This window comes from Conger conger, chromosome 2 (genome assembly GCF_963514075.1).
Source record: "Conger conger chromosome 2, fConCon1.1, whole genome shotgun sequence".
NCBI classification, from domain to species: domain Eukaryota; kingdom Metazoa; phylum Chordata; class Actinopteri; order Anguilliformes; family Congridae; genus Conger; species Conger conger.
This window is the reverse complement of record NC_083761.1, coordinates 74,575,457-74,597,675: the sequence shown is the minus strand read 5'-3', so window position 1 is coordinate 74,597,675 and position 22,219 is coordinate 74,575,457. Positions and strand designations below refer to the sequence as shown.

At 40.9% G+C, this 22,219-nt stretch overlaps 1 protein-coding gene across 1 annotated transcript; it reads left to right on the top strand.

The window, feature by feature from the left end:
* The first annotated feature begins 5,349 nt into the window (after window positions 1–5,349).
* Window positions 5,350–18,785, top strand: si:zfos-169g10.2 (somatostatin receptor type 5). Its single transcript, XM_061231684.1, has 2 exons — window positions 5,350–5,504; window positions 17,289–18,785. Exon 2 carries the CDS (start codon window positions 17,340–17,342, stop codon window positions 18,783–18,785), a length of 1,446 nt encoding a protein of 481 aa, XP_061087668.1. The 5' UTR covers window positions 5,350–5,504; window positions 17,289–17,339.
* The last annotated feature ends 3,434 nt before the right edge of the window (window positions 18,786–22,219 follow it).

Sequence of the window (22,219 nt, the reverse complement as noted above, 5' to 3'; positions counted from 1 at the left end):
AACACTGATGGCTTTAACCCTGGTATTGTATTTTACTTCTGTGCATCTGTGCACACTACAGTGGACTTCCAGTCATTTGGTGGTTAGCAGATTATTGATCATTGGACCTTTTAAGTTCATTCAAATTTTCTCAAAGGAGGATTTCAAAAGGATTGTGAACATTTGACTCATGAAAGCCTGCAGTGTCCCAGGACATAACCTTACTGTATATTGTGTGCCCCTGAAAACACATCTCTCTTGCGTCAACATGGAGAATGTTCTAAAGACTTTTTGCATTTTTTGACTGACTGACAAGGAGACCATTAAAGTTACCATCTGCCTCAGGAATGAAAGGGTAAGCTGATAAGTGGTGGTCTAAACCAGCTATATTGTGACTCATTTAGACTTCAGCCATAAAAATGTTTCAGTGGCTGACCTGGGCTCAGAACAGAGTGCTTACCTGCGTACACTCAACACATACACTCTGTTCAACAGTACACAATGTGGAAGAAAATTTATGTCCAAAAAAAATGGACAAAAATTACAGTCATTTTCAAGCTGTGGGCGGAGAGGAAAATTCCGTTCAAGTTAAAAAATAGAAATGTCTATTTTGCTTTTCTTCCTATTCAAACCTCTGTCCAGCTGGCTAACAGTTCTCACATACAGTACATTCTCCTCTTCTTCATCAGACAACCTTCAATAGAAAATAAAATGTACCGTATGCTAATACATTAATGTAATAATATTAATGTAATAACACAGTGAATGGTAAATGGCAGGCATTTATATAGCACCTTTATCCAAAGCGCTGTACAATTGATGCTTCTCCATTCACCCATTCATACCCACACTCACACACCGACGGCAATTGGCTGCCTTGCAAGGCCCCAACCAGCTCATCAGGAGAATTTGGGGGTTAGGTGTCTTGCTCAGGGACACTTCGACACAGCCCGGGCGGGGGATCGAACCGGCAACCCTCCGACTGCCAGACGACTGCTCTTACTGCCTGAGCCATGTCGCCCCAGTGAACTCCATAATGTTTGGGACAAAGACATAATTCTCTGTTCACCACACTTGCAATCATTTAATTTTATTAAAGGCTATTTTAATACATTTTGGCTTCAGCATGTAGAAATTATATGCTTAATATGATATGAATGAAAGTACATGGCGAAACATTTAATAAAATGCACTTTAATAAATGTTTTTTGACCACATGTGAATGGTTTGATTATGAATCTATGTACAGATCCAATGTATGTATTTGTCCAAAACAATATGGAGCTCACTGCAGCCATATTATTGGTAAGTAAAGACACCATGCATTAACCTTGCCAGTGCTGAAACTACATAAGGAATGTCCATGTATAGATACTGTAACAATTGTACTGTAACAATGACCAAGATACTGCAACAATTTTACTCTAACAATGACCAAGATACCATAACAATTGTACTGTAACAATGACCAAGATACTGTAACAATTTTACTCTAAGAATGACCAAGATACCATAACAATTGTACTGTAACAATGACCAAGATACTGTAACAATTGTACTGTAACAATGACGAAGATACTGCAACAATTGTACTCTAACAATGACCAAGATACCATAACAATTGTACTGTAACAATGACCAAGATACTGTAACAATTATACTGTAACAATGACCAAGATACTGTAACAATTGTACTGTAACAATGACCAAGATACTGCAACAATTTTACTCTAACAATGACCAAGATACTGCAACAATTGTACTGTAACAATGACCAAGATACTGCAACAATTGTACTGTAACAATGACCAAGATACTGCAACAATTTTACTCTAACAATGACCAAGATACTGCAACAATTGTACTGTAACAATGACCAAGCTACTGCAACAATGGTACAGTGACAATGACCAAGATACTGTAACAATTGGTCTGTAACAATGACCAAGATACCATAACAATTGTACTCTAACAATGACCAAGATACCATAACAATTGTACTCTAACAATGACCAAAATACTGCAACAATTGTACTGTAACAATGACCAAGATACTGCAACAATGGTACAGTGACAATGACCAAGATACTGTAACAATTGGTCTGTAACAATGACCAAGATACCATAACAATTGTACTGTAACAATGACCAAGATACCATAACAATTGTACTCTAACAATGACCAAGATACCATAACAATTGTACTCTAACAATGACCAAAATACTGTAACAATTGTACTGTAACAATGACCAAGATACTGCAACAATGGTACAGTGACAATGACCAAGATACTGTAACAATTGGTCTGTAACAATGACCAAGATACCATAACAATTGTACTGTAACAATGACCAAGATACCATAACAATTGTACTCTAACAATGACCAAGATACCATAACAATTGTACTCTAACAATGACCAAAATACTGTAACAATTGTACTGTAACAATGACCAAGATACTGCAACAATGGTACAGTGACAATGACCAAGATACTGTAACAATTGTTCTGTAACAATGACCAAGATACTGCAACAATTGTACTGTAACAATGACCAAGATACCATAACAATTGTACTCTAACAATGACCAAGATACCATAACAATTGTACTCTAACAATGACCAAGATACCATAACAATTGTACTCTAACAATGACCAAGATACTGTAACAAATGTACTGTAACAATGACGAAGATACTGCAACAATTTTACTCTAACAATGACCAAGATACCATAACAATTGTACTGTAACAATGACGAAGATACTGCAACAATGGTACAGTGACAATGACCAAGATACTGTAACAATTGTTCTGTAACAATGACCATGGTACCATAACAATTGTACTCTAACAATGACCAAGATACCATAACAATTGTACTCTAACAATGACCAAGATACTGTAACAATTGTACTCTAACAATGACCAAGATACTGCAACAATTTTACTCTAACAATGACCAAGATACCATAACAATTGTACTGTAACAATGACCAAGATACTGCAACAATGGTACAGTGACAATGACCAAGATACTGTAACAATTGGTCTGTAACAATGACCAAGATACTGTAACAATTGTACTGTAACAATGACCAAGATACTGTAACAATTGTACTGTAACAATGAATAAGCACACGCACCTTCCCCTCACACAGCAGAAGCACCCTTTTGAAACCATAAGTGCCCATTGCGGCCGCAATTCCACCAACCAAAGCTATCCCACCCCCAGCCCACTCCATGACCGCAATCTCTCTCTCCTCCACCCCTTCAGGGCATATCTCTGCTCGCTCTTGGATTAGCAGGGGACTCACTGGACAGCAGGGCTTTATCTCTCCAGTCTGAGCTGTGGCTACCTGTTTCAGCTGTGGGGCTGTGGTCACTGGGTCTGCACCTTTTATCGGCCCTGATAATATTTTCACCATTTGGCTTGGCTGAAGTAATTGTGCCAATGTTTTATATACGAATCAATTATCTTCTATTAGGAGCTTGTACATTGTTTAGATACTGATGTCAAGTTAGCAATTCCAGGAGTTCTCTCTGTTTAAAGATACAGTGCTGGTTTCCAATGTGATAGAGTATGTATGTTTCAGGATCTAGTGCTATTAGTGGTGTGTCGTTAGTGAACGATTAGTTCCTTTTCAACAAATTCTTTTGGCAAACAAAAGGAACGGACTCACCTCCAATGTCGGATTTGTTCCTTGAGTTCATCTCTCAGTAATTAAACTTGGGAAACTGTTGAAACTGCAGCGACTCCTCCTATTTGACCATTTCCACCAATGAGCTCTAGTCCGTAGGCATTAGCAGCCAATGACAGCACTGAACCTCTTGAGAGGGGTGTGATCTCTGAGCCCCTCCCATCGGGGTGACCGAAACAGTCCTCGAAATGAATGCAATGTGGCAAGGACTGAATCCTTGAAGGACCAAATCCGTGAAGGAACTGGAACCAGTAAGTCAGAGTCGGACCCAGTCAACTCTTGTTCTCATTCACCAGAAGTTGAAAGGGACTGGAACTGGTGAACGAATCCAAGAACGAATCCAATTAGGGAACTGAGTCAAAGGAACCGGGTCCCTGAACTGTAACACCCACTAAGTGCTATTCATATCATCAAATTGGGATAATATTTGGTTAGACAGCAGACTATGCTAACCAGTTACACTTATACAGTATGTTGTTTTGTCAGTTTTGGGTTGGCAATTGTTTGCATTGTAATAGTATGTCCTTTCCAACCTCATATGTGGGATTGGAGTTTGGTCCCAGTTAGGGTGTTTTCATACTTGGTTCAATTCAGCCATTCAAGTGGACTCAGACTGATGACATAGCATTTTTGGTGGATAACGTGAACACTGAAACCTCTCTGTGATAAACCAAACTATAAGTAACACAAAGCGGGCAGGGGTTTTGCTGTAGACTTCAATACCTGGAGGCCTGCTATACATTGATTCTACCCAGCTGCAGCGATGTCTGAGCATATCTTTCTAAAAAGAAATAGCAGAATGGCTGTGTGGTCCTTTATCAGTGTCCTCAAAATGTAGCACAACCAAATGGTAAACACACCTGCAGCAGCCATCTTGAAGAAAATTACCCATAATCAGGGGTTGACGTAAGTGGTACACAAGTACACACTAACATCAAAGAGATTGAAATGCAAGGAAATTTTATGTGATAATGGTGAGTATGCCTACCTATTTTTAGTTAGGACATAAAATTTCCATGCCTTTAATGCCTTTACTTCATACTTGCGTACCACTTATCTAAAACCCAGCCCATAATCCATGTGGGTGCGATTCCAAACGGGCTGTTTGTGTGAACAACAGGTGGTCTAAGACCTCATCAATGCTTTAGTTGAACAGAAAGAGAGCTGAGTCCTCTTTCATGTGAGCACAAAAAAAGTTAATTTGCCGCAGATTCACTTTCTGATTCACTTTAAACTAACAGTGTTTATTACACTTTAAAGAAACTATATGTGAAAACACATTAATTTAATCTGGGTGAATATTGTGATCTCTTACCACCAGAAATACCACCAGATGATTTCCGAACACCTCCGGCGCCTATCTTCTCCCCAGTGTTACCATTTCAATCCTACACCGACATGACCAAATAATTGGATATAACTAATATCTCAGAGTGATCATTTAAGTGAACTGGTTTTCACACAATTAAACACAATTATACTCGACCGGGTGTGCAGACAGACATGCGGTCGCACCCACTCAAACACAGGAGCAACGACGATTTATTTCAGTACCCCAGCGCGCATAAGCACCCCTCCAAGCACGAGATCCGTTACCTGGTTACAGCGAAAGATGGTACGCAAGTAATGCTATGTGAGCTTCTTTTCAGTTCGGTCTTGGTGCAGATTCGGGCAGATTCAACGGGCTTTATTGGGTACTTACATACAGAAGTTCCTCAGTGGGATACATTTTAAATATTATAACGTATATAACGTATAGGCTACTATAATTTATTTTTACCTGTGGAATCTCAATAGCCCAGCTAATCACTTCTGGATAAAGGTAAGTCTTTCATGCCGTCCGTGATGTTGCAGGCATCGTGCGCAAAGATATCCATGCAACCGGTCAGGTTTTTAAGCGGTTTATGCACATTTTTATTCAACATTTAAAGTTCCTCGGGAGACAAAGAGCCCACGCCAGTTAGTTAATGTTCGGTAGACTATTTATTTCAAAACTTTAGTCTTGAGCTGATGTCCCCCGTTGAGTAATAGCTTAAAGCTGAATTGTAAAACATAATTGTTTCTAAACTCTTGTTCCACATTTCAGAACGTGCACCATGCGTTTTCCTACAGTGTTTATTATCACGAACAGATCGCGCGGTAGTGATATGATACTTTCTATAACTTGATATTGCAAGGATTATATTGTCCGTAGGCTATCTACGGTTATTTTCATCCCAGTAGTATTTATCTTGCCTCATTATTTATGTTTCTACAAGTGTGCCAGTTTATCAGTGCGTAGCCTACATGATTGAGTTCAATATTTACATTTAACATGCGATTTGAGCAGTGTAGCTTATATTTCCCTGACAATTTATGCATCACAACAAACGAACGATGTGACGCAAGAAGTTTATTCAACAGAGTCGTGCACAAAAAAAGCCAAATTTTGTGACATAATTAGACTTAGCTGTCCGTCACAATATCTGGCGTGAGTGTCAACTGGTGATTGCACGTTGCACCTGTAGCTATGCCTAAAGGTAAAGCGAAGCAGATCAATAATATAGGGGAAATGTATACATTTCTTTACATATGCTGCCACATTATTTCAGGTAAAGTAAATCAGCAGAATTGGTGCTGCATGAAAAACTTCTGGTCCAGACAGATTTTCTCTTTGTCAAGATTGGCTGAGCAAACTAACAGAAATGCCTGCCAGGGAACATAACATTAGAAAATCTGATCAGATTGGATGTAAAAATCTATCCTTTACATCCTCAGAGGATTTGGGTTTGGGAGGACGACATTAACAAATGGCTGGAATTAATGTGTGGAGACATTTTTATTAGGTCTACTTTATGTACTCCCTCTGTGTTTATGCTGATATTATGCAAAACTGCAAAAGCACCAATGCAGTCATAATAAACACAGTGTCACTATCTTTACCTATCCACCTGGCAAACTAGCTGGCTGTTGATGTATTATGAATGTGGCATTGCTAGACTTACAGTAAAGCGCTATACTCGCAGGGCTAATGGGCAGCCTGCAGTGTAGCGGTTAAGGTACAGGGCGAAGACCCAGAAGGTTGCTGGTTCAAGCCCCAGTGTGAACGAGAAAGGCAATCAACTATAAGTTGCTTTGGATCAAAGTGTCAGGGGCACTGACTCCCCTGAACTCTGCAGCCATATAGCAGGCTCATACTGACAAGCACCTGTGGATAAACTCTTTTAAATATGTTATCTCTGCATCCTCAATATATTCATTCAATTGAACAATTGTAATTAGTTAGACACAGAATATATTTAAAACTTCCCCTTCGGATAAAGTTTTAAGTGTCTTCATATTGTTAAATTTTACTTTTATGAAATCAATATAATAATTGTTAAAAAGCTATTTTTACTTGTCACTTAATTCCATGTCAACCCTGTTACTCTCACAAAAATACTCTTGAAAAATAATGGAACATTCCTCAAGCTACATAAATCACAGGAAAAGCATCATGTCATGTGTAACAAAAAGACAATGTTCAAAGTAAGTTTTTCAAATTTCAAATTTACTATTTTTGATGTTTTATAATATTTGACCAAGGGGGGCAAGCATGTCAACCCTGTTTACCCTAAATTCATGTGTAAATTATTTTTGTTTATTTTAAACATTTTCACCAAACAATCACCTTTTCATTGCATTGTATACCATATGTATATGGTATACGGGGCGATATTGGCTCAGGAAGTAAGAGCAGTTGTCTGGCAGTCGGAGGGTTGCCGGTTCGATTCCTCTCTGGGTGTGTTGAAGTGTCCCCGAGCAAGACATCTAACCCCAAAATGCTCCTGAAGAGTTGGTTGGGGCCTTGCATGGCGGCCGATCGGCAATCGTTGTGTGTGTGTGTATGAATGTGTGAATGAGAAGCATCAATTCTACAGCACTTTGGATAAAGGCGCTATATAAATACCAACCATTTACCATATGTTCCTGTGACTTTCGTTTCAATGTGCTGTATCAGTAAAACAGGCCAACAGGATGCTAGGATACATAGCCTTAGTGTTGAGTATAGATCTAAGGAAGGTATATTGAATACCATTTTCAGACCACACTTAGAGTGCTGTGTGCCGTTCTGGGGATCTGGTATGAATATAGCAAAGATATAGAGGTGCTGGAAAAGGTTCAGAGAAGGGCAATCAGATTGATTCCATGTATAAATGATAAAAGTTATGAGGAAAATCTAAAACTTAATCTCTTTAAGCTTAGTTAGAGGAGACTTAGGGGGCATTTGAGGCTTTTAAAGGGATTAACAAAGTACAGGCGATTCTTCAGGGTGAGTTTGGTTAGCAGAACAAGGGGGCATGAATTAAAATTGGCAAAGGATAAATTCCGCACAGATATTAGGAAGTATTTTTTCACACAGAGAGTGGTCACTGTATAGTTGTGGGAGAAACACTAGGGGTTTTCAAGACCTGGGTTGATATGGTGCTAGATACTATTTAGCTTTTAGGGAAACTTAGCAGTAGGTACACTTTAGTGGTAGGAAAAGGCAAGCATTACTGGGCTGAATACCTTGTTCTCACCATTGTGTTATGTTATGAGACAAAAGTGCAGACAATCGTATTTTATTTCATGGTATTTAAATGCATATATTGTATGTTTTACCATTTTATAGAAACAGCTGCAAAAACATGGCTTGGACAATGTGTTTTTTTTGCATTCATTCCTTTTTTAACGGTGGAATTTTCAATCACTATGGTAACAGGATATACTGTTTGAGTGTTAAAACTCACGGTTCTATGTGTATAACCTATTTTAAGATGCCATTGCTTTAGTGACAACAGTTATTTTGTAACATGTGGGTGGCAAAACAAGCATTGCCTTCTCTGCATTTTGGAAATGTGGAAATGCACTGCCCGAAATAAGGTAATGTCATTATCCTTTTCACAGCAAGGATCCAGCAAGCCAAATGCATCTGCTGACTTGGAGAAACATCAATAGAATGTCCATTGTTTACTTAAAATTTCTCTGGAGGAATTCACATTGTTGTCAATTTTGCTGTTGCATACTTATAGAAAAGTACTTGTACGTAGGAATGCTATTATCTACGTTTTGTATCGGCTCTCTGGAACAAGAAGAGCTCATGAACGAGCTTATCTGTGTCACATTACAGTACCTGTTTGGACCACTGGAGGGTGGTGTCGTCGGTTGACAGCCTTTTCAGCCTATTTTCTCACAGGTGCAATCATTTCTCTGCAATCAGCATGCACCCTTGATAAACCCTCCTCTCACAGCACTCTGATGCTCCTGTGTAATTCTCGTTATGTTCAAGCCAGTAAACGGTATTGCTGGTTCTCAGTGTTTGTGTAGTGTTTGTGCAACGTTTGTGCAGCATTTATGGGAGTCTAACTCTCCCTTTGTTAGAGTATTCATTTATTTTCACCTGTCTCTCGGATCCAGTATCCGTCTCTGTAGTGGAATTCAATTTATTTGCTACAACAGGTTGTCTTTCCGGCCATTTTGGATAGATTTAAGTTTGCCTTCCCATTAAGAGAAGTGTTTCACCCAGTGGGGTAGTTTTCAGGTCTCTCTTATTCCTTCCTATTGGGAGAAGTATTTTTGCCTGTTTGGGTAGCTTTCAGTTTACAGGTTAGCTTTTAGAAACCCTGGTGTCTGCGTGCAGCTTTTGACACTATGCTTCACTTCACAATCTGACCAGTATTGGTAATCCATTTGCACAATAGAGGCCTGATCCCCATCCATGAGCAAAAAATACAGTATAAATTCAGCTGAGCCTAGAACTGGCTAGTGGTATGGTATTGAAATAACGACTGAGAAGCATTTTAGCTAATGACATTAAGTTTCTAAAGGTGCATAGTTTGTTAGGCTTTCATAAGACAACACAGCTTGCTTTTGAATAATAAATAGCATGTGAAATTGTGGAATGTGTTTGACTTGTTGACCTCAGTACATATATTAGTATACAAGATAGCATCTAGAAGATAAGTACAATAATGCAATCTGAGCAGAGCACAAGGAGAGACAGAGATAGGGGGAGGGCGACAGGCAGGGGAAGTGCAAACACTTTTTTTTTAAAGGATGTATTCAGTGTTGTATACTTTAGTAAGCAAAATGCAGTATTTTACACGTCATAAGACTCATAATACCATTTAGATTCCACGTGTCCTTTCGGAGTCTCTAAATGTCCCTTTTGGAAAACTGCCTAGACGTAGCTTAGAAAAAACTATGCGGAATACTCATTTTTGGTGATATTGTCATCAAATTTGATGGGATTTGACCAGTGTTTTGGCTGGTGTTCTGCTTGTATTCCTAAGGGTGCCAGGCACCACTACAATAATCTGTATCCACTCAAATACAGAAAATCTTTAATGTCCACTGTGTCTGAACTTCAAATGATCGCCTTTCAGAAGACACCAGGGCTATGCCTATAGTCAAAAGGGTTCAAGAATAGTAGCCATTTTATTTTGGGTATTTCATTTTCAAGCTTGTGTAAAGAAAAGGAGTGCTACTTTAGGGGTTAAGTATATAGCAAATATAAAAAAATGTATACTACCATTCTGCCATTCATATACCTTTTGAGTGCATGGTTGGAGCTTGTTGGGTAATTCAGAGGTTGAGATTCTGGTACAAAGGATTTTAAGTCTGAGGCTAAAAATGTTTGAAATGTCTTCTATGTCAGACTATGCCTGAAATCGCACAGTAAACTGTTCTCTGACAGTTCAGTAACATTAACGTTTTTCTGGGGATATTTGGATTCAAGGATGAGTACTCGTATTTCCATGCATTTTTACAGTTGAGGTGTTAAATTTAATCAAAATCTTTGTCTTCAACTGTTGAAAAAACTGTTGTTATTATATTGATAGACTGTTAATGCCCTCATTTTGAAATGTATCATTCCTATGGCATTTTCACTAACATTCAAGTGCACAGCTGTCATACATTCTCCTACAACTCCTTAGGAGATATACCTAAGCTCTAGTTCATTGCAGAGAAATTTGATTCTAATACACATTAGGTTGTTTGTAGACATCACTTTTTTTCTTTCTTTTTTTTAAATGTATGTGCTCACTATATCCCTTATAGATTCATTATAGAACACAAGCATGAATCTTTCAAACAAAATATGTAACTTCAATGATAACAGTGAAGTATAATGAACTGTCCCGTCAACCCTGTTACCACAGTATCAACCCTGTTGCAGGGAAGAAATAGTCAAACAAATAGCATTTTACCCCTGTGACTGTGCAAAAAGATATTAAGGACTTGGACATACTTGGACAAACTTGATCATTTAAATGCTATTATTTAATAATACATACATCTGAAAATCACCCGAGAATCAGTTAAAGTGGTAGAATTATTACAATTATTATATTGTTAATACACATATAATCTAAAAATGAGCGCAGAACAGAGAAGGGCCAAAAAGATTTTAACATACAGTAAGCACCATTTACCAGACATTTTTATTATCCAATTTTTCAGTTACTGCTGTCTATAACAGGGTTGACACAACATCCAAAACATGTTGAAGACAATTACTGAAATGAAATGTACACACCTGAGATGGCATGACACAGGTTCCAATCATAGTTCAAAAAATGAACGAAGATTATTTGAAATTTAAATTTTTCAAAAGTGAAAAGGCACCCCTTTGGTAGAATTACCCATGCTGTATGGGTCCCTCCATGGCTCAGGTTCATCCATGTTGTATACTACACCAATTGTCTCTGAAAGCAGACAGCTGTTTGTGTGTCTATGTGTGTGTGTATGTGTGTAAAAGAGAGAGAGTACAGTAAGAGAGAGGGAGAGATAGAGAGAGAGAGACAGATGGACAGAGAGCAGTAAGTTGTGCATTTGTGACCCCTGAAAGGGAGTTGATTATTAGAGTTATTACCGGAGGCAATCAGTGCTTGGGACCGTGGTAAAACAGTGTGAATGGAATGTGAAGTCTGGCTGTGTCTGTAAACTTCTGGTCTCAAACAGGACCCCAGTGAACAAGAGGGCTTATTTATCCACATTAGAGTGCACATCTGGTGATGTGGTGGTGGCGCTCCTGGGGGAAGCGCAGGGGAAACAGCTGTGATAAATATGCGCCCGTTTATCAGAGTAATTAGCCACTCTTCACAAAAAGCAACTGACAGCCTGCCTCTTTGCATCAAATGAAAAAGCTTTTTATTTAATTGTGATTCTGCCCATTGAACCGTTTAATAGGATTGATGTTCCCATTGTCACAGGTTTTTGTGTGTGCATTTATAAGCTACAGTCTTTATCTTCGATGCTTTGTATTTGTGTGTGTGTGTGTGTGTGTGTTTGTGTGTGAGTGTACATGTATGTGTGTGTGTGTGTGTGTTTGTGTGTGAGTCTACATGCATATGTGTGTGTGTGTGTGTGTGTATGTGTGTGTGTGTGTGTGTGTGTGTGCGTGTGTGCTTGTGTGCACACACACAGACACAGACACACGCACAGGCAAACAGTCCACAGCTCAATTCTCAGAGTGGTGAGTAATTGATTTTTTACATTGTTAATCATTTAAACATGATCATGATTTTTGCTCTGAGCAGGCAGACCACCTCTCCCAGAAGGTCGATGGAATTTGTCACCTGTCTCTGATAGCTGTGAGTGGGCAGACATCTCCCACAGATCAGCAATCTGCACTGCAGGCAGAAGTCAAGTTTAGAAATGTGCATTATCCTGTCACAAACAAAACAGTCCTCGATTGGTCTCCCGCAAATAATCTTTGCAAGGGTGTCTGACCCTGAGAAACGATGAAAAATATAGAGTATATCTGCCAATTCATCTTTTTATCTTCAGTTCAGTGTGCTAAGTAAAATCTTTAGGATACACCTGCAGTCTGTGACTGTAGCTGCTGCTGATACAAATGGCCAAGTTACAGTTTGATTGAGCTAATTAAATAATTAAGTTGCCTCAAAATCATGAAATGGTTCAGCCCTTGCTGTGCACCCCTGAACTAACACATGAAGTCCCAGGCAGACTGAACTGGAGCATGGATTAGCTGACTGGAAGAGCCAGTACATTCACTTCTCCCCAGCTCAGGCCTAATCCCCTAAATCAGATGCCTCTGCCTTTACGTACAACTGTCTCATTAAATCAAGCACTGCACAGACATTTTAGAAGTGGTCTTTCTATCAAACAAATTTGTACCATGTCAATCATCTTCCGATTCAATGTGGCGAGTGGGAGTGACTCGATTTCCTGACTGCAACCAGCCCTCTAAGACTCATTTATGAAGACCGTGCTGCTCGTGTAACGGTGCTTCTTAATGAGCCCGGACAAAGGAGGTACACGGACCTTTCCATAACATCAGACGAGGGGAAAGGCAATCAGCACGGGCCACCCGATAGACCAGCGAACTGTAAAATTAGGAACAGAATTTGCAGGAGAGATCTCTTAAAAATAGAGACCCATTACGACTAGGATCTGCTCTAGTAGCGTTCTGTTCCATCATTTCTGGGCTTAAACCCCTGCTATGTTATTGCAATAGGTCCCACAAATTAAGGGAATGAACGGCTGGACACAAGTGGAGGTGTGGGCGTGCTCCCGCCTGGCGAGGACGTGCGTTCCAGCGCAGACCAATCAATTAATTTCCTCGCAGGAAGCCGTTCAGTAATCCCCTCCCTCGCCCGGTCTCTGCGCAGATAGAATGTTCCGGCATTTCACCCAGGCCAGTCAGATTGGGCTGGCCGCTTCCCGTGAAAGTGCAGAGATAAAACACCTGTAGACAGAGGACACGGATGTATGTAAATGGGCAATTATATCTGCTGTAATAAGCAGGAGAAAAAGGGCGGTTTATGACAAAGCTTTTCAAATGCGAACAAAGAGCCAGACAGACCTGTGCCCCTGACGCGAAGCCTTTGGTTCATACGTGCACGCACACACACACACACACACTGCACACACAGACACACGTACATACCACACACACGCACACACACCACACACATACATGCGCTCGCACACACACACACACACAAACTGTCAATTTTCTCTCATTTTCCAGAATTGCCTTTTACACAACACACCCTCATGGGTAAGCTCCTTAATCACCACTTAGTGGTTTACATACAAGACACGCCGTACTGCTGAAAGCATGCGCCAATCATTATTAATATTCTGCTGTCAGTAATATCAAATACTACAAACCACTGTATGTAAAAATGTATTAGCCTTTCAATTTTCTTCACACAGTAGGAATGTAGTACAGCCTTACAGCCAGAACACATTGTAAAAAAAAAAGTGGTTGTTTAGTATAAGGTAATAAGACAGGGAAATAGTGTGTTTCTCTATATTTGAAACATTTAACATATGCTTTCCAAAGCAAAAGACTGGCATTGAGCCTTAAGCAAGTCATCAGTGAACTCCAATATCTTGCAGGGACTTTAGTATTCACAGTTTTTCACAATTGTTTACACACGTTTTCTCAATCTTTGCCTAATTTTCTCAAAAGTCTTCCCCATGCTGAAAAAAACTCCTCAATTGTGCTTAGGAATGGGGAATATGGTGGGACGTATAGAACAATAAATTGTGGGTGGTCACTGAACCAGTAGCGGACCAGAGCAGCCCGGTGGAACGTCACGTTGTCCCTGTGTTCTCCCCCTCTTTTGGCTAGGTTAAAGCATATCGTTTATATAATAGTTTATATAATCAATAAAAATATAAACGCGCTGAATTGCGCGTCCAGCTCCAAGACTCTCTGAAACAAACAAGACAATATGAGAAATAAACCTAGTGCAGTCAATATGGTGACGCACATAATTACAATAACCATAATAATAATTTGTTATCTAGCTGATGCTTTTATCCAACACTACTTACAATTGATTCGACTAGGCAGGGGACAATCCCCCCTGGAGCAAAGTGGGGTTAAAGGCCTTGCTCTAGGACCCAACAGCTGTGCAGATCTTATCGTGTCTACACTGGGGCTTGAACCACCAACCTTCTGGGTTCTGGTCATGTACCTTAGCCACCAGGCAGTGTGTTACTTTCCCAAGTGGTGCACTTCCTCTTGATCCCTTGGGTAAGGTACTTAATCTAGATATCCAGCAATATAAATGGATCTGCAGAGACAAAACTGCATTTGACTCCTCTCCCTACTTTATAAATGCGACTACAGAAACAATTATCTCCGTTTTAGGTGCTAAAGACCACATTGAAATAAAAGCCTAACTGCAGGATGCTATTGAAGTTAAATTAGTGGCACTAAACTCCCTTACTCTTCTCATACACACACACACTTTTCAGCTTGCTTTATTGGCATGCAAATCATCCTTTTGTGTTGCAGAAACATTTGAATATTTAACAAAAGATGCCAACATACTGACTACGACAATAAAACAGCCATTGCTACTAATGATCTACAACATTAAAGAATAATTCCATGAAATATTGAAGGAAAACAATTTAGTCTCTGTAGATATGCCGTGCAGCACAGGGTTTAAGTGCCTTGTTCTGCTTCTTTGGACAGAAACCAAGCCTTTCTCATGACAGCTAGCAGCCATTGTGTATGTGGATTGAACGGAATAAATAACCGAAAGCTTCTGTACCATTACTACGAACCTACATCAGTGGCATACCGTGAAGGTGATTACAGCTACTCAATGAGAACCACCCCCTTTATTTTCCTAATAAGGGTAGAACACAGAGTAGGAAGTCGTTGTCACCATAGTAACTTGTCATAGGAACAAAGACACATATATATCAATAACAAAAAAAAGCGAAACAAAAGAAAATCCTTCCTTGGGGGGAGCAATGAGAGAGGCTATATCTCTTTCCTCGCCCTGCCGTGCCTTGATTAGCCCGGGGTCTTTTGTGCTGTAAGGCCGTATAAGAGGGAAAATGGCTGGTTGTGAGGAGTAATTTAGTGCCGTGGGTCTGCTCTTGTCATGTCACAGAATTCCTTGTACTGTCTGTCGCCGCTGTTCTGCACAGGAGCAGATAGATCACTGAAAGGCCAACGACTTACTGCTAAGCGTTCAAACCCGTGTGGCCTCCAAGCTGGGGGATTGGGAGAGGACAAATAAGCATGGGAAATGTTCAGTGATATTTAGAGGCTCAGAAATAAATTGATCAGTGGAATCTTCACATCCACTTATTTTTCTCTTCATCCCCCTCCCCTTCCACTTTCCCCCCTCTCTCTCGAGGCCCAAACAACACACCCCCCCCCCTGGATTAATAGTTTTCCAGTGAAAAAATAATATAGACAAAATTAGTATCAATTTCATGCTCAATACCTCATTCCCACAGCCCTGTAAGAGAAACCCTTTCTATAGTATGCTAATTAAAATCTCAATTTCTCTAGCACAAATCATTAGTGTGCCGTTGCAGTAAGGTTGTGATTTGGCTGAGGTGAATAACATAGTAGAAACATTTTCTAGTTTTTTTTAAATCCTCAAAGTGCGATTGGTTTCTAAATAAGTCCTTAATTTTTTCCACGGGAAACCACTTTTGTTTGCGATTTCGCAAAACGAACGGAGCCCACCGGAATACCTTTCACAGCTGTAATGAAAAGCTCTGGGTTTATCTTTGATTGCAGGAAAGCAGGAAAAACAGACTTCTTTGATGAATCCAACCTAATGCTTAGTTCCTGATTCAGTGCAACTGCTGATTGCCTTCTACATGACACCATAGAATCCGTTTAGTTGTAAATGAAAGGACTGTGATTGACTTCAGAGGTTTGCCGTGGTAAAAAGAGAATATAAATACTTATTACACCAACACCTCAGCCAAAATGCAATACTTTACTTTTGACTGGGACCTCCTCCATAGGTTTAGGGGAAGCGACCCAATCGAACTACGTGAATAACAACGAATCAAATTATACGAAAAAATGAAATACGGCTTAGCAAAGCAGAGATTGCAGCTGTTATGTGTGCTCATGCGCCTCGCACGGTCGCCTGACCAGGGGGTATCGCATAATGCACTTCCTTAATTGGGGTTTATGATGGTTGTCTGAGGAAAAAGCATGAATCTGTTTTCACCACTTAACCACGGTGGCAGCATTGGTATGGACAGCCAGCCTGTCCTAATATACAAATATAAACGGCCCTGATGTCTGTAAGCAGAGACCGCTTTTATTCCTTCAATTTAATAACACTGTGCACGTTTGCCACTATGCTCCGTGCCCCAGTGCCAAGTGTGTGTGCTTTGGTACTAATAGGATGCCAATTATTGTCTATTACAGATGGCTGGTGGGAGTATGTCATGTTTAATTTACCTGATCTGCCCATATCCATAGAGCCAAACCTAACACAAGCACTCAGGCACACTCCAACCTGCCCTACTGCCTTTTGTCTTTTCCCTCTTTTAATTGCTTCTTGTATTGACATGCATCCGTTTATAAGCTTTCCCATCTCGCCTGACAATCCTCAACTATTCTAATTAGCAGCTAATCGAAATATTTTGTTATTTTTTTGAATAACACAATAGTGACACAATAGAATGGGCAGTAGGGAATTGAATAACCAAATGTTTCAACAGAACCATGGGACATTTGGACGAAAAAGCTTGCAGACTACAGCCAGATGTGGGAAATCATATGGCAGTGAATTTGTGGTCCAATTGGGTTCTGTTGATTCTAAGAGTGGTTTTCTCTTTCTGTCTCCCCCAGGAGAAATGGAGAATCTCTGAATAAATTTGCCATCTCATCCACTCTACATCCATGGAATTAATCCAAAGTTCCCCAACGCTCCCGGGACTGCCTGAGGCTTTGGGAAACAGCAGTGTCCTTCTGCTTGGCACCGGTCCCGCTCTGTTCCCGCTCCACCAGAACGACACCCTCGGTAACTCTACACTCATGGAGCCTGACGCAGGGGGCGGCTCCAGCCCTATCGTGGCCGGGGTCCTGATCCCGCTCATCTACATCACCGTCTGCGTCATCGGCCTGGGCGGCAACACGCTGGTCATCCACATCGTGCTGCGCTATTCCAAGACCGAGTCGGTCACCAACATCTACATCCTCAACCTGGCCATCGCCGACGAGCTCTTCATGCTGGGCCTGCCCTTCCTGGCGGCCCAGAATGCCCTGCTCTACTGGCCCTTCGGCTCCTTCATGTGTCGCCTGGTGATGACGGTGGACGGCATCAACCAGTTCACCAGCATCTTCTGCCTGACGGTCATGAGCATCGACCGCTACCTGGCCGTGGTCCACCCCATCCGCTCGTCCAGGTGGCGCAAGCCCCAGGTGGCCAAAGCGGTCAACGTGACCGTGTGGGTGGTGTCCTTCATCGTGGTGCTGCCCGTGGTCATCTTCGCCGACGTCCTCCAGGACGAGGGCACCTGCAACATCATCTGGCCGGAGCCGGCGGACGTCTGGAAGGCCTCGTTCATCATCTGCACCTCCACCGTGGGGTTCTTCGGACCGCTCCTGGTCATCTGCCTCTGCTACCTGCTGATCGTGGTCAAGGTCCGCAGCTCGGGGAAAAAGGTCCGGTCCACCTCCACCAAGCGGCGGCGGTCGGAGCGCAGGGTCACCCTGATGGTGGTCATCGTGGTGGCGGTGTTCGTCTTCTGCTGGCTGCCCTTCTACGCCCTCAACATCATCAACCTGGTGGTGCTGCTGCCGGCAGACTTCCGGGGGCTCTACTACTTTGTGGTGGTCCTGTCCTACGCCAACAGCTGCGCCAACCCGGTGGTGTACGGCTTCCTCTCCGAAAACTTCAAGCAGGGCTTCCGGAAGGCCCTATGCCGGCTGTCCCGGAAGGTGGAGAGCGAGGAGCAGCTGGGGACGGACCAGCTGCAGCTCCAGCAGGAGAGGAGGCTGGCACTGGAGCCCAGGGACAGCGTGAGAACAGCCATGAGGGAGAGCAGCCTCCGGGTCACAGACGGGGCCGTGGAGATGACTGACATCTGTCGGACTGCACAGCATGCCAACGGAAACCAGCCGCTGGAAGGACCCAGGATCCTGTTCGTGCCGAGGGAGAAAACAGCAGGAGCTTCTGAGGGGGTCTCCCCAGGTGATAGGGCTCAAACCAGGGAGGCTAATGGGAAAGGCCCAGGCTTGGGGCCTAAGACAGCCCTCCCTGTGCTAGTCAAAAACAGTACCGTAAAAACAGTGCCTGAGGAGCCAGTGGAGAAGAATGGTTCACTGGAGATCAGCTATCTTTGAGGGATGAGAATCTCCATGTTATCCTCCATAAGCAAACTCTCAGTACCATTGCAGCATCACTCTGCTTAACCTATGAGTGCTGTATAAACAAAGGTAATTGACCTGTGAGCATGTGTAAAAACACTGCAGAGGTGTTGAATTTATTTCAGGATTTTGTATATCTACACACAGTACATGTACAGTTTATGCGTACAAGTATATTGCCTACTATATTTTTGTGAGAAACGTGTCACGTCTTTCAGCCTGGTTCTAGTTGTAATATTGACATGGTGACATGACATTAAACGGTAATTATGGTCATTTTATTTTCTGACAGAAAACTTTGAATTTGTGTAACATGTCGTACAATGGGAATGTAAATAATGGTTAATGTTGACTGTTTTGGAAAGTATTTGACTAACCCTTTTGAATTGATTGTGAGAATTTGTTGACACATTAATAATGACATTTGTGTTCACTTTGTGGCATAATTCACCCCTTATTCCTTTTGCAAATAAACCCAGAGCTCTGCAGCTAGTCCTTAAATTAAGCATGAAGACGCGGGGCTCCCACCGTATGAGTGTAAATGGTAAGCAGCTGTATTGTCAGTGTTATGATTATGCCTGTAAGAAGAACATTTGTATAGGCTTGCTCCGCCAAGCCACAGAAATAGTATTTCAAGGCTATAAGGAACAAACCACTGTTTTAAGCATATCACTTGCTTTGCACAACGGAGGAATTCTGCGGCGAAATTAAACTGGTATAAATTCATCATTACTTCATGGATCTATATAACATATGTAGCTACTAGTACAATATAAATAATAATAATACCAATTAGGTGATGGTTGGTGATGACTAGTGATGGTCTGTAAAGGTTTGATTTATCTTACATATGAAATATGTCAGTTATGAAGTAAGGAAGGTGTTCTCTTCCTGCAAAATGTTTATGAAGTTTAATGATATGTTTGGCTTTACTAATTACTGTGATAATATCAAAATTTTTCTTGCGCCTTTATCATTTTGCTTGAGTCACAGTGTACATGCTGCTAAAAATACAACACCAACACCTGTGGCACCAATAACAAACTCCTCCAAAACACACATACTGTACTGTGTGTGATTTAAAAGAACTGTTATTGGGTTAGGGTGGCATGGATGGTGCAGTGGGTAGCACTGCTGCCTCACAGCAAGGAGGTCCTGGGTTCAAATCTCGGTCGGCCGGGGCCTCCCTGTGTGGAGTTTGCATGTTCTCCCTCTCGCGTGGGTTTCCTACAGGTACTCCGGTTTCCTCCCACAGTCCAAAGACATGCAGGTTAGGCTGATTGGAGAGTCTAAATTGCCTGTGGGTATGACTGTGTGAGTGAATGGTGTATGTGCCCTGCGATGGACCGGTGACTTGTCCAGGGTGTATTCCTGCCTTTTGCCCAATGTATGCTGGGATAGGCTCCAGCCCCCCTGCAACCCTGTTCAGGATAAGCGGATTAAGATAATGGATGGATGGATGTTATTGGGTTAATGGTTCATATTTCCCATTTTTCCTGTTTGTGCTTTTATTCAGTGTTTGGGAAGTTATTCTATTATTTATTTGACATTGGAACGTTGTTTGCTACATCAAACGGGGCATATTTACACAAAAACTTAATATATTATTTTTTTTTTTTTAAACCCAGACAACCCTTTAACAATCTACACTAAAATAATTTGTCAGTGAACAGTTCTTAAGGAAATGTCCATGTTCCCAAATCACAATTTTCAACTTCAACTTACATAGTAGTTCACTTTATTTTAACTTTAATTCTCTTTAAAACATTGATGTTTCAGTTTGCATCGTTTCATGTTCACTGAAAAACGTCACCTCTGGCGGCAGCAAGGGTGCACTTCTTTAAACTCATTACACTCTCAGAAATAAAGGTACAGTGGAAAGGAAAACTTTTTCCCAAATGCATCCTAAATATACACTCACTCAGCACTTTATTAGGTACACCTGTACACCTACTTATTCATGTGATTATCTAATCAGCCAATTGTGTGCCAAAAATCGAATAAATCTAAAAGTCTAATAAATACCTATGCAAGTGCTCACTGGGTGTATATGAATAGTAAGACAGGTAAGTACAATAATGTTCTATTTGGATGTTAACTAAGTAACCGTTCCTAGAAAAGGTACAAATGAATTATGTATTGTTGGCTAGGGGTATGATTTTTTCAGGTATCACCCAAGTACCTGAGTCCCATACCTTTTTTGGTGAGATTATGTGCGGCCATGGTGTTAGCAGCATGTCCACAGTTATACTATATGCCAAGTTTGGCTTTTTCTCCTCTAACTGGGGAGATCAACACTGTTTCTCCTACTGAACGGAAGGGGCAGCACAAGTTCCTCTTGATGACAAAAAAAGAAGAAAATAAACAGATCACTTATCAGTTAGAGGGCTATCACATAATGTTCTATCAACTTATCAAATATAATGAAATGTTGTTTAGTAGCAGACCCAGGATGTAGTGGTGACTGGGGAGATCTGGTAGGTGTGCGCGGTCTGGTGAGCTGACGCAAGCTGATATGGGGTTTTGTACTGAGAGAGACTGCACAAACATAGTGCCATAAGGTAGTACTATTCTAAGACTCCTGGCAGACGCGTATGACTTTGTGGTGCCATCCAGGTGAAGGAAAGGTCAAGAACTGTTTAGAAGGGTTTAGAACTGTGGGGGAGTACAGGGACCGATCTGGGTCAGAATGTTATTGTGACTGATCCATACAGTGTGACTCATTCTCCAGTGTTAGGGATTTGAAACTATTCATTTTAAGTCAGCACCCACAATGATATTTTTGGTTGTGTGATTATACAGTTTATACAGTTGTCAAGGAAGCATAAAGGCAAACAATGAAATGCTGAGTGCTGTAAAGATTATTATTTTTCTTTGTTAATTGTTATTCCTTCAGCGAAAAGCAAAGCATTATTGAGCCAATCTGCAAGAAAACAGCAAAAACACCTCATGAAAACAAATCACTTTATTCAGGGATACATCTTTCACAAATTCAATGTATTCGGATAATACTAATGTGTGCCTTAGTCAATATAAACATATTGAATAATATGTCAAAAATCATCAGAATTATTTCTGATTTGAAGTGCTTGGCTCTGAATACTCAAAATGTTATGTAACCACTTATTAACTAACTACACAATGCTGAGTACTTACATGCAGGTACCATGTTGATATAATTTTTGGAATTATATTAAGTGCTACGGGCTTTCCACTGTAGTCCAGGGTAATAACACATAATTTCATGACAGAAAGTAGTGGTTACATGTGTAATTAAACAGCTGCAGACCAATTGTAATGTACAATATCAGTGACTTAGAACAAACGTTTTGTTGCAAAATATATATATATAAAATATATATTCATTTTTGGGGGTTATTTATCAAGGGTGCCAATAATTCTGGACCTGA

What these genes read in the sequence shown, in the direction of transcription:
- si:zfos-169g10.2 (XM_061231684.1), top strand. Translation starts at nt 17,340, where the DNA reads ATGGAATTAATCCAAAGTTCCCCAACGCTCCCGGGACTGCCTGAGGCT.